The sequence below is a fragment of the Siphateles boraxobius genome, unplaced genomic scaffold (genome assembly GCF_051911475.1).
Source record: "Siphateles boraxobius isolate OS27281-9 unplaced genomic scaffold, OSU_SipBor_1 261, whole genome shotgun sequence".
In the NCBI taxonomy this organism is placed as follows: domain Eukaryota; kingdom Metazoa; phylum Chordata; class Actinopteri; order Cypriniformes; family Leuciscidae; genus Siphateles; species Siphateles boraxobius.
This window is the reverse complement of record NW_027508878.1, coordinates 58480-72500: the sequence shown is the minus strand read 5'-3', so window position 1 is coordinate 72500 and position 14021 is coordinate 58480. Positions and strand designations below refer to the sequence as shown.

The 14021-nt window shown below is 46.0% G+C and overlaps 1 protein-coding gene across 5 annotated transcripts in view; it reads right to left on the bottom strand.

Moving 5' to 3' along the window:
- The window catches only part of lrp6 (low density lipoprotein receptor-related protein 6), a 57874-nt gene that overhangs the window by 36661 nt on the left and 7192 nt on the right, over positions 1-14021 (bottom strand). For 2 of the 5 annotated variants that reach the window (XR_013207370.1, XM_077245449.1), the window contains exons 3-4: positions 2284-2487; positions 1354-1550 (exon numbers count right to left, since the gene is read on the bottom strand). Coding sequence is in view for 4 of the 5 variants with exons in the window: in XM_077245449.1 (XP_077101564.1) it covers positions 1354-1550; positions 2284-2487 (401 nt within the window). In the remaining variant the exon portion in view is untranslated. Of the gene's footprint in view, positions 1-1353; positions 1551-2283; positions 2784-2804; positions 3088-14021 lie in introns of those variants that run through there. The other 3 variants (XM_077245450.1, XM_077245451.1, XM_077245448.1) reach the window with 3 other exon arrangements.

Genomic DNA, 14021 nt, shown 5'->3' with positions numbered 1-14021 from the left:
GCGTTGTCAGTGTCCTCTATGTATTTTTCACGACATTAATAGCTATAAGCGCATACTAACAGCAGTCTCGCACGCGCTTGGAGCTCGTGTGAATCGCACGTATAAACTGAAGTTAAGGAACAACCTCGATCATCAGGAAACGCCACAGGTCGCTGCATATTGCGCTTCCTGACATTTTTTCCTTTTGCGCGAAGAAGCAAAGGGTCTGATTGAGTAATTTACTCTTTAAAATAAAATACTTTATTTTACTCATTTAAGACTGGTCTAATGAGGACACTCGACAAAGCAGACAGTTTGGCATAATTTATGTGTTATGGTTCGTTCATGCCCGAAAGAGAACTCGATACTGACGCACATTTTTATGTTTATGTTGTGTGTGTGTGTGTGTACTTTAGAGGAACGAGTGCGTGCCGCCTTGCACTTCTAATAGTCTGAGGAGCCGCTCGTGTTGCTACTACTCTCCGGCGCCGCCATCTTTGTTTTGGGTCTGACGAATCGACACACATATTTTGCGTCGACGTAATCGATGACGTCGACGCGTTGTTCCAGCCCTACCACACTCTATAGTTTTTTTTCTCATCAAACCCGATTATGTTCATCAGTGGTTGTATATCAAGCAGGGACACGTTTGTGTGCATTATGTTTTGTGATTTCACCAGAACGAATAGAGAGTACACTAGCAGTGTTGAGCCTGAGCACGTTCATTTTTTCTTCACTAGTCTGTTTTTTTCCCTCCGGACTCGACTTGGTCTCGATACCCTCTGGTCTAGTGTCGGTTAGGCGGTCTTGGCTACAAGTCTAACTCACACACGATCACTCTGACACTCTCGCTCGCACTCTCGCTCGCACTCTCGCTCGCACTCTCGCTCGCTCACACGCTCGCTCACTCACACTCTCGCTCACTCACACTCTCGCTCGCTCACACGCTCGCTCACTCACACTCTCGCTCACTCACACTCTCGCTCACTCACACGCTCGCTCACTCACACGCTCGCTCACTCACACGCTCGCTCACTCACACGCTCGCTCACTCACACGCTCGCTCACTCACACGCTCGCTCACTCACACTCTCGCTCACTCACACTCTCGCTCACTCACACGCTCGCTCACTCACACGCTCGCTCACTCACACGCTCGCTCACTCACACGCTCGCTCACTCACACGCTCGCTCACTCACACGCTCGCTCACTCACACTCTCGCTCACTCACACGCTCGCTCACTCACACGCTCGCTCACTCACACTCTCGCTCACTCACACTCACTCTCACACACACTCTCGCTCACTCACTCTCACACACTCTCACTGTCACACACACTCTCGCTCACTCACTCTCACACACACTCTCTCACCGATCTGCTGGCGCTTCTGGCTGTAGACGTGTATGTCCATGGGGGAGAAGATGTTGGAGTGGATCTCGCGGCTGTTCTGCCCTGTGTGTTTGTGGCAGGAGTGTATGGAGTGTGTGTTCCAGTCGGTCCAGAAGAGTGTGTCCTCGTACAGCGTCAGCGCGAACGGGTGCGGCAGCGAGCCTTTCACCACCACCTCCCTGACACACACACACACAAATCCAGATGAATCGTTATCAAGATCGTAACTGGATGGAATCACAGCTGTTGAATCGGATCGAGAGGTGAGGTGTGTGTGTGTGTGTGTGTGTGTGGGTGTGTGTGTGTGTGTGTGTATGTGTACAGGCATCGGTCAGAGCGTCCCTGTCATGGCTCTGATCTTTGAAGGAGGTCCAAACGTGATCCTGACGGTGCTGGAGTGTGTGTGTGTGTGTGTGTGTGTGTGTGTGTGTGTGTGTGTGCTGTGTTAAGGTGTGTGTGTGTGAGCCGTGGTGAGGTGTGTGTGGTGAAGTGTGTGAGTGTGTGTGTGTGTGTTTGGTGAAGTGTGTGAGTGTGTGTGTGTGTGTGTGTGCTGTGTTAAGGTGTGTGTGTGTGAGCCGTGTTGAGGTGTGTTTGAGAGCCGTGGTGAGGTGTGTGAGTGTGTGTGTGTGTGTGTGTGGTGAAGTGTGTGAGTGTGTGTGGTGAAGTGTGTGAGTGTGTGTGGTGAAGTGTGTGAGTGTGTGTGGTGAAGTGTGTGAGTGTGTGTGGTGAAGTGTGTGAGTGTGTGTGGTGAAGTGTGTGAGTGTCTGGTGAAGTGTGTGAGGTGAGGTGTGTGTGTGTTGTGGTGTGTGTGTGTGTGTGTGTGTGTGGTGAGGGTGCTTGTGTTGTGACGCAGGTGTGTGTGTGTGTGTGTGTGTGTGTTGTGACGCAGGTGTGTGTGTGTGTGTGTCGCACCTGTCGGAGCCGTCCAGGTTGCACCGGTGGATGAAGTTGAACTTGGCGTCGGCCCAGTAGAGCTTCTGCTGTGTGTGTGTGTAGTCGAGTGTGAGGCCGTTGGGCCAGTAGATCTCAGAGTCGACGATCACAGAGCGAAGAGTCCCATCCATCCCAGCGCGCTCGATCTTCGGCACCTCACCCCAGTCCGTCCAGTACATGAACCTGAACACACACACACACACACACGAGTTTAACATCGGCACCTCACCCCAGTCCGTCCAGTACATGAACCTGAACACACACACACACACACACACGAGTTTAACATCGGCACCTCACTCCAGTCCGTCCAGTACATGAACCTGAACACACACACACACACGAGTTTAACATCGGCACCTCACCCCAGTCAGTCCAGTACATGAACCTGAACACACACACACACACACACACACACGAGTTTAACATCGACACCTCACCCCAGTCCTTCCAGTACATGAACCTGAAAACACACACACACACAAGTTTTACATCGACACCTCACCCCAGTCCGTCCAGTACATGAACCTGAACACACACACACACACACACACGAGTTTAACATCGACACCTCACCCCAGTCCGTCCAGTACATGAACCTGAACACACACACACACACACACGAGTTTAACATCGGCACCTCACTCCAGTCCGTCCAGTACATGAACCTGAACACACACACACACACGAGTTTAACATCGGCACCTCACCCCAGTCAGTCCAGTACATGAACCTGAACACACACACACACGAGTTTAACATCGACACCTCACCCCAGTCCTTCCAGTACATGAACCTGAAAACACACACACACACAAGTTTTACATCGACACCTCACCCCAGTCCGTCCAGTACATGAACCTGAACACACACACACACGAGTTTAACAGACACCTCACCCTAACCCACCCTCACAATAAATCTAAATTGAGCTTACTTCCTTTTTCTCTAGGGTGTATCAGACAAACTTTCAGATTTAGACCGCACCATAGCACTGAGACAGTTCTCATTACAGTCACAAATGATTTGCTCTTATCATCCGATCGTGGTTGTATCTCTCTATTAGTGTTACTTGATCTTAGTGCTGCATTTGACACCATTGACCACAACATTCTCTTAAATAGACTAGAAAACTATGTTGGCATTAGTGGAATTGCACTAGCATGGATTAAATCATATTTATCTGACCGCTATCAGTTTGTAGCAGTAAATGAAGAGATGTCTTATCGATCACAAGTTCAGTATGGCGTACCACAAGGCTCAGTGCTAGGACCGCTGCTGTTCACTCTGTACATGCTACCTTTAGGAGATATCATTAGGAAACATGGAATTAGCTTTCACTGTTATGCTGATGATACTCAGCTCTATATTTCTTCCAAACCTAACGAAACTCACCAATTCACAAAATTATCGGAATGCATAGTTGATATAAAAAATTGTATGACCAGTAATTTCCTACTACTAAATTCTGAAAAAACAGAGATTCTAATTATTGGACAAAAAACTTCCTCACGTAATAACCTAGAATACCGTCTAACACTTGATGCTGCTCTGTTAAGTCTTCGTCGTCAGTTAGGAACCTGTGTGTGTGTGTGTGTGTGTGTGTGTGTGTGTGTGTGTGTGTGTGTGTTTGTGTGTGTGTGTGTGTGTGTGTGTGTGTGTGTGTGTGTGTGTGTGTGTGTGTGTGTGTGTGTGTGCTCTTTGATACCAATTTATTTGAAAGTCACGTGTCTAGTGTCTGTAAAACCGCATTTTTCCATCTTAAAAATATATCTAAATTACGTCATATGCTCTCACTGACAAATGCGGAACAACTAGTTCATGCGTTCATGACATCAAGGCTAGATTATTGTAATGCTCTACTGGGTGGTTGCCCTGCACGCTTAATAAACAAACTACAGCTAGTTCAAAACGCAGCCGCTAGAGTTCTTACCAGAACCAGGAAGTACGACCATATTAGCCCGGTTCTGTCAACACTGCATTGGCTCCCTATTAAACATCGTATAGATTTTAAAATATTGCTGATTACTTACAAAGCACAAAATGGTTTAGCTCCCCAGTACTTGAGCGAGCTCTTAACGCATTATAGTCCTTCACGTCTATTGCGATCTCAAAACTCCGGCCAGTTGATAATACCTAGAATATATAAATCGACTGCTGGCGGTAGATCCTTTTCCTATTTAGCACCAAAAATCTGGAACAATCTTCCTAACATTGTCCGGGAAGCAGACACAGTCTGTCAGTTCAAAGCTAGACTAAAAACACATCTCTTTGACCTAGCATTCACATAACACTCTATAGACTTCTATAATTCAATATTAGGCTGCTTAGATTAGGTCAGCCGGAACTGGGAACACTTCCCTCAAATCCTGATGTACTCGTTACATCATAAGAAGAATGGCATCTACGCTAATTTTAGTGTCTTTGTTTATCCCGAGGTTTTCCCGCAGCCTGCCGGATCCAGGCCGTTTCCAGATCTGACGAAGGACTTTCGCCTGGACCCGATGACAATGCAGTGCTGAAGTGCCAACTAGCCTCTCCCTATGGAGGATCCCTATACCACTCTACAGATAAAGCCTTGTGGAATTTTTCGGTTCGCATACCTACCCAAAGTGATAAGATAAAATAAAAATTCTGCATCAAAATTTATAGACAAGTAGTTTGTTTAGGCATGGTGTGTAAGGAATTACAAACCTGCGCACATATATTCAAACGCACATAACTATAGAATCAATTCTTAATGCGCATGTGAACGCCATCAGCGTCTATCACAGGTTCACGTTTAAAGTCTGTTTAGAGAGAACGGTGTCGTCTTAGCGGCCCCTAATTTAATAACAAACTATCATTTAGACGGAAGTGAATCAATCAAAACTAACTTTAGCTGGAAAAAACATTTTTCAAGAACCACTATAAAACCAAACCAATCTCTGTTACCTTAAATTATATGTTTATCTCTGTAAAGCTGCTTTGAAACAATCTACATTGTTAAAAGCGCTATATAAATGAGGATGACTTGACAAACTCTAACCTCCTAAACATTTGACTTAATATAACTTTGGTAAAAGGAACTTTGAAATTGGACTAACCGCTATATTGTGAAATGATTGATTGAAATATTAACCCCTCACAATGTTGATGATACAGGATATTTTGCTGATGTTACTAACAAAAGCTAATGAAAGGGGGGACTTGCTTTGACAATGTAACCAATATTGATGAAGGAGAGCGTGATATGTTAGTTACGATGATTCTGTTTTAAGATGTCTGGGTTTGAAAGCCTATGATAATGCATCATATCATATTATAAAAACTGTTGAATTCGTGTTTACTGGTGGGATTCTCCATGGGATTTGTCTGAGATCCACCGGCCTTGATTCTTCTAGGGAGATTCTCTGAGAACTGCTCGAGAACTCTCCTGGCCGTGTTTAAAGCATTTAAAGTACATTTGCTGGAGCCTGTCTGTTATTTTCTGTTGCGCAACAGGGTTAGGCCAGGGAATCAAGTAAGTAAGTTAGAGTTTAGAGAACTCGGCTGGTTGTCGACGGAAGACGCAAGAGCTAGAGTTTAAAGGTTATTGGGTGTCGACGGTAGACGCCCCGGATATTAAGTGTCGATTGTAGACGCCCAGGATATTAAGTGTCGACGGTAGACGCCCAGGATATTAAGTGTTGATTGTAGACGCCCCGGATATTAAGTGTCGATTGTAGACGCCCCGGATATTAAGTGTCGATTGTAGACGCTCGGATATTAAGTGTCGATTGTAGACGCCCCGGATATTAAGTGTCGATTGTAGACGCCCCGGATATTAAGTGTTGATTGTAGACGCCCCGGATATTAAGTGTCGACGGTAGACGCCCAGGATATTAAGTGTTGATTGTAGACGCCCCGGATATTAAGTGTCGATTGTAGACGCCCCGGATATTAAGTGTCGATTGTAGACGCCCCGGATATTAAGTGTCGATTGTAGACGCCCCGGATATTAAGTGTCGACTGTAGACGCCCCGGATATTAAGTGTCGACTGTAGACGCCCCGGATATTAAGTGTCGATTGTAGACGCCCCGGATATTAAGTGTCGATTGTAGACGCCCCGGATATTAAGTGTTGATTGTAGACGCCCCGGATATTAAGTGTTGATTGTAGACGCCCCGGATATTAAGTGTCGATTGTAGACGCCCCGGATATTAAGTGTCGACTGTAGACGCCCCGGATATTAAGTGTCGACTGTAGACGCCCCGGATATTAAGTGTCGACTGTAGACGCCCCGGATATTAAGTGTCGACTGTAGACGCCCCGGATATTAAGTGTCGACTGTAGACGCCCCGGATATTAAGTGTCGATTGTAGACGCCCCGGATATTAAGTGTCGACTGTAGACGCCCCGGATATTAAGTGTCGACTGTAGACGCCCCGGATATTAAGTGTCGACTGTAGACGCCCCGGATATTAAGTGTCGATTGTAGACGCCCCGGATATTAAGTGTCGATTGTAGACGCCCCGGATATTAAGTGTCGATTGTAGACGCCCCGGATATTAAGTGTCGATTGTAGACGCCCCGGATATTAAGTGTCGACTGTAGACGCCCCGGATATTAAGTGTCGACTGTAGACGCCCCGGATATTAAGTGTCGACTGTAGACGCCCCGGATATTAAGTGTCGATTGTAGACGCCCCGGATATTAAGTGTCGATTGTAGACGCCCGGATATTAAGTTTCGATTGTAGACGCCCGGATATTAAGTGTCGATTGTAGACGCCCGGATATTAAGTGTCGATTGTAGACGCCCGGATATTAAGTGTCGATTGTAGACGCCCGGATATTAAGTGTCGATTGTAGACGCCCGGATATTAAGTGTCGATTGTAGACGCCCGGATATTAAGTGTCGATTGTAGACGCCCGGATATTAAGTGTCGATTGTAGACGCCCGGATATTAAGTGTCGATTGTAGACGCCCCGGATATTATTTGTTAAGTGTTGATTGTAGACGCCCCGGATATTATTTATTAAGTGTCGATTGTAGACGCCCCGGATATTATTTATTAAGTGTCGATTGTAGACGCCCGGATATTAAGTGTCGATTGTAGACGCCCCGGATATTATTTATTAAGTGTCGACGTGTAGACGCCCCGGATATTAAGTGTCGATTGTAGACGCCCCGGATATTATTTATTAAGTGTCGATTGTAGACGCCCCGGATATTATTTATTAAGTGTCGATTGTAGACGCCCCGGATATTATTTATTAAGTGTCGGCATGTAGACGCCCCGGATATTATTTATTAAGTGTCGATTGTAGACGCCCCGGATATTATTTATTAAGTGTCGATTGTAGACGCCCCGGATATTATTTATTAAGTGTCGATTGTAGACGCCCCGGATATTATTTATTAAGTGTCGGCATGTAGACGCCCCGGATATTATTTATTAAGTGTCGACGTGTAGACGCCCCGGATATTATTTATTAAGTGTCGACGTGTAGACGCCCCGGATATTATTTATTAAGTGTCGACGTGTAGACGCCCCGGATATTAAGTGTCGATTGTAGACGCCCGGATATTAAGTGTCGATTGTAGACGCCCGGATATTAAGTGTCGATTGTAGACGCCCCGGATATTAAGTGTCGATTGTAGACGCCCCGGATATTAAGTGTCGACTGTAGACGCCCCGGATATTAAGTGTCGATTGTAGACGCCCCGGATATTATTTATTAAGTGTCGACGTGTAGACGCCCCGGATATTAAGTGTCGATTGTAGACGCCCGGATATTAAGTGTCGATTGTAGACGCCCGGATATTAAGTGTCGATTGTAGACGCCCGGATATTAAGTGTCGATTGTAGACGCCCCGGATATTAAGTGTCGACTGTAGACGCCCCGGATATTAAGTGTCGACTGTAGACGCCCCGGATATTAAGTGTCGACTGTAGACGCCCCGGATATTAAGTGTCGACTGTAGACGCCCCGGATATTAAGTGTCGACTGTAGACGCCCCGGATATTAAGTGTCGACTGTAGACGCCCCGGATATTAAGTGTCGATTGTAGACGCCCCGGATATTAAGTGTCGATTGTAGACGCCCCGGATATTAAGTGTCGATTGTAGACGCCCGGATATTAAGTGTCGATTGTAGACGCCCGGATATTAAGTGTCGATTGTAGACGCCCCGGATATTAAGTGTCGATTGTAGACGCCCGGATATTAAGTGTCGATTGTAGACGCCCCGGATATTAAGTGTCGATTGTAGACGCCCAGATATTAAGTGTCGATTGTAGACGCCCGGATATTAAGTGTCGATTGTAGACGCCCGGATATTAAGTGTCGATTGTAGACGACCCGGATATTAAGTGTCGATTGTAGACGACCCGGATATTAAGTGTCGATTGTAGACGCCCGGATATTAAGTGTCGATTGTAGACGCCCCGGATATTTAGTGTCGATTGTAGACGCCCGGATATTAAGTGTCGATTGTAGACGCCCCGGATATTAAGTGTCGATTGTAGACGCCCCGGATATTAAGTGTCGATTGTAGACGCCCCGGATATTAAGTGTCGATTGTAGACGCCCCGGATATTAAGTGTCGACTGTAGACGCCCCGGATATTAAGTGTCGACTGTAGACGCCCCGGATATTAAGTGTCGACGGTAGACGCCCGGATATTAAGTGTCGACTGTAGACGCCCCGGATATTAAGTGTCGACTGTAGACGCCCCGGATATTAAGTGTCGACTGTAGACGCCCCGGATATTAAGTGTCGACGGTAGACGCCCGGATATTAAGTGTCGACTGTAGACGCCCCGGATATTAAGTGTCGACTGTAGACGCCCCGGATATTAAGTGTCGACGGTAGACGCCCGGATATTAAGTGTCGACTGTAGACGCCCCGGATATTAAGTGTCGACTGTAGACGCCCCGGATATTAAGTGTCGACTGTAGACGCCCCGGATATTAAGTGTCGACGGTAGACGCCCGGATATTAAGTGTCGACTGTAGACGCCCCGGATATTAAGTGTCGACTGTAGACGCCCGGATATTAAGTGTCGACTGTAGACGCCCGGATATTAAGTGTTGATTGTAGACGCCCCGGATATTAAGTGTTGATTGTAGACGCCCCGGATATTAAGTGTCGATTGTAGACGCCCGGATATTAAGTGTCGACGGTAGACGCCCGGATATTAAGTGTCGACTGTAGACGCCCCGGATATTAAGTGTCGACTGTAGACGCCCCGGATATTAAGTGTTGACGGTAGACGCCCGGATATTAAGTGTCGACTGTAGACGCCCCGGATATTAAGTGTCGACTGTAGACGCCCCGGATATTAAGTGTTGACGGTAGACGCCCGGATATTAAGTGTCGACTGTAGACGCCCCGGATATTAAGTGTCGACTGTAGACGCCCCGGATATTAAGTGTCGATTGTAGACGCCCCGGATATTAAGTGTCGACGGTAGACGCCCGGATATTAAGTGTCGACTGTAGACGCCCCGGATATTAAGTGTTGACGGTAGACGCCCGGATATTAAGTGTCGACTGTAGACGCCCCGGATATTAAGTGTCGACTGTAGACGCCCCGGATATTAAGTGTCGATTGTAGACGCCCCGGATATTAAGTGTCGACGGTAGACGCCCGGATATTAAGTGTCGACTGTAGACGACCCGGATATTAAGTGTCGATTGTAGACGACCCGGATATTAAGTGTCGATTGTAGACGACCCGGATATTAAGTGTCGATTGTAGACGACCCGGATATTAAGTGTCGACTGTAGACGCCCCGGATATTAAGTGTCGATTGTAGACGCCCCGGATATTAAGTGTCGATTGTAGACGCCCCGGATATTAAGTGTCGATTGTAGACGCCCCGGATATTAAGTGTCGACTGTAGACGCCCCGGATATTAAGTGTCGACTGTAGACGCCCCGGATATTAAGTGTCGACGGTAGACGCCCGGATATTAAGTGTCGATTGTAGACGACCCGGATATTAAGTGTCGATTGTAGACGACCCGGATATTAAGTGTCGATTGTAGACGACCCGGATATTAAGTGTCGACTGTAGACGCCCCGGATATTAAGTGTCGATTGTAGACGCCCCGGATATTAAGTGTCGATTGTAGACGCCCCGGATATTAAGTGTCGATTGTAGACGCCCCGGATATTAAGTGTCGATTGTAGACGCCTGGATATTAAGTGTCGATTGTAGACGCCCCGGATATTAAGTGTCGACTGTAGACGCCCCGGATATTAAGTGTTGATTGTAGACGCCCGGATATTAAGTGTCGATTGTAGACGCCCCGGATATTAAGTGTCGATTGTAGACGCCCCGGATATTAAGTGTCGATTGTAGACGCCCCGGATATTAAGTGTCGATTGTAGACGCCCCGGATATTAAGTGTCGATTGTAGACGCCCCGGATATTAAGTGTCGATTGTAGACGCCCGGATATTAAGTGTCGATTGTAGACGCCCCGGATATTAAGTGTCGACTGTAGACGCCCCTGGATATTAAGTGTCGATTGTAGACGCCCCGGATATTAAGTGTCGACTGTAGACGCCCCGGATATTAAGTGTCGACTGTAGACGCCCCGGATATTAAGTGTCGACTGTAGACGCCCGGATATTAAGTGTTGATTGTAGACGCCCCGGATATTAAGTGTCGACTGTAGACGCCCGGATATTAAGTGTCGATTGTAGACGCCCGGATATTAAGTGTTGATTGTAGACGCCCGGATATTAAGTGTCGACGGTAGACGCCCGGATATTAAGTGTCGACTGTAGACGACCGGATATTAAGTGTCGATTGTAGACGCCCGGATATTAAGTGTTGATTGTAGACGCCCGGATATTAAGTGTCGATTGTAGACGCCCCGGATATTAAGTGTCGATTGTAGACGCCCCGGATATTAAGTGTCGACTGTAGACGCCCCGGATATTAAGTGTCGATTGTAGACGCCCGGATATTAAGTGTCGATTGTAGACGCCCGGATATTAAGTGTTGATTGTAGACGCCCGGATATTAAGTGTCGATTGTAGACGCCCCGGATATTAAGTGTCGATTGTAGACGCCCCGGATATTAAGTGTCGATTGTAGACGACCCGGATATTAAGTGTCGATTGTAGACGACCCGGATATTAAGTGTCGATTGTAGACGCCCCGGATATTAAGTGTCGATTGTAGACGCCCCGGATATTAAGTGTCGACTGTAGACGCCCCGGATATTAAGTGTCGATTGTAGACGCCCCGGATATTAAGTGTCGACTGTAGACGCCCCGGATATTAAGTGTCGACTGTAGACGCCCCGGATATTAAGTGTCGATTGTAGACGACCCGGATATTAAGTGTCGATTGTAGACGCCCCGGATATTAAGTGTCGATTGTAGACGCCCCGGATATTAAGTGTCGACTGTAGACGCCCCGGATATTAAGTGTCGACTGTAGACGCCCCGGATATTAAGTGTCGATTGTAGACGCCCGGATATTAAGTGTCGATTGTAGACGACCCGGATATTAAGTGTCGATTGTAGACGCCCCGGATATTAAGTGTCGATTGTAGACGACCCGGATATTAAGTGTCGACTGTAGACGCCCCGGATATTAAGTGTCGACTGTAGACGCCCCGGATATTAAGTGTCGATTGTAGACGCCCGGATATTAAGTGTCGATTGTAGACGACCCGGATATTAAGTGTCGATTGTAGACGCCCGGATATTAAGTGTCGATTGTAGACGACCCGGATATTAAGTGTCGACTGTAGACGCCCCGGATATTAAGTGTCGACTGTAGACGCCCCGGATATTAAGTGTCGATTGTAGACGCCCGGATATTAAGTGTCGATTGTAGACGACCCGGATATTAAGTGTCGATTGTAGACGCCCCGGATATTAAGTGTTGATTGTAGACGCCCGGATATTATTTATTAAGTGTCGGCGTGTAGCGCTTGGGTGAAGACTGGGCACCCCTAATAAAAGAGAACTAAAAACCTTATTACCAATTAGGGATGGGACGATTACCGGTTTCACTATAAACCACGATAAAATGTACTGATGGTTAGTATTATCGTTTAAAATTAAATTATCATTAAAACCGTGTTTGATTATCGCGATTTTAATAACTCACTATAAATCCTGTCCACACCAGCAACAGTCTGACGCAGGCGCGCAATGTTGGGTTTTTCTTTTTTTTTCGAGAAGGAATGGCAGAAGGCGGTGACCGTGTTCGGGAGATTTTTCAGCCTTTTAAGAGGACCAAATCTGAGCTGTGGTCATATTTTGACATTTACAAAAGTCCTGAGGGAAACTTAATCGAGGATGGTCACTCTGTCTGCAGAACATGCACAAAAAAAAAGTCACTGCGATAGAGGTAAACACTTCAAATCTGCCGAGCCGTCCTGTGTGACCATCACACACTGTAGCGAACGCAAGGCACGTTAACTTGGATCTCAATACTAAAACTACGTCTGGGAAATAATTGGGCACAAAATGTTGTTTTTAGTTGAAATATTTTATCTCACTCACTTTAAATAAACTTGAAGCTTCCGTGAAGAAAAGTTTGCAGCAATAAGTGGCTTTGAGCCAAAGACGAACGAACAAGTTCAAACAAGACTATTAAGAGTGACATTTAAGAAATAATAATGTATATTCATTGTACACTTATAACACCAATTTTTTTTTTACCACATAATTACGGGGACATATTGAATAGAGATTAATGTCAAGATTAATTATCAAATTCTGTAAACAATAGTCAACTCTTATTTAATTTTCAATACAATCAAAAACGGAGACGCAAGATGACAAGTTGTATTTGAATGAAATGAGAGCGTGCGTCCGTTGTGATGCATGGATGTGCGCTGTGTTATAATATGTTGCTATTGACGACGGTCATTATAAGGAAGGAAATGCCACAGAATAGAATCTTGCTTTAAAAAGTGCATAGAGCTGCTCGTTTTATTTGTTGTTTGTTGATTCTCAAATATAAAACCTGTTGAAATGTTTTCAGTGTGAGCATCAGTTCTTTTTTTAACACTTTCATCTTGTTTTAACAAAACCGTGATAATATTGATAATCACGATAATTTCGGTCACTATAATCGTGATATGAAATTTCCATACCGTCCCATCCCTATTACCAATCAAAAGTGATAGTTTTCAATTAAAATAATTAGGTTCCAGGTACGCAGTTAGGTTTAGGGGAAAAATCCACTACACACCTCACCCCAGTCCGTCCAGTACATGAACCTGCGCGCGCGCGCACACACACACACACACAAACACAAACACACAAACACACAAACACTCTCTCCCACCCATTTATTAAAACAAAGTTACACCACTGTTTATAATCATCGTTTTTTTAGTGTTTTTAACTCTTAGATTATTGGATAAATTACAGTGTGCGACTCGATGTTCGATGCTCGTCGAGAACAACATGAATCCACAACAGGAACAAACACACGTTACATCAGGAGCGTCACGCTAATCACACGCGTGTTAAATCTGCGGACGCACTGCATGCTGGGTAAGACTCTCTCTCTCTGCATCACGAGCCATCGGGCGATCGGGCTTGTCTCTAGAGAACACTCTTTTCAGTGCACACAAATCTGAAGGATCACATGACCTGATGATTGACAGGTGCTCGTCAGTGAGGTCATCGCTTCAGGTGCGCCAGTGTTTTGTCTTTCCAGGTCAAACGGCACAAACCACTCCCTCGACCTCTGACCTCAGGCCAGAACAA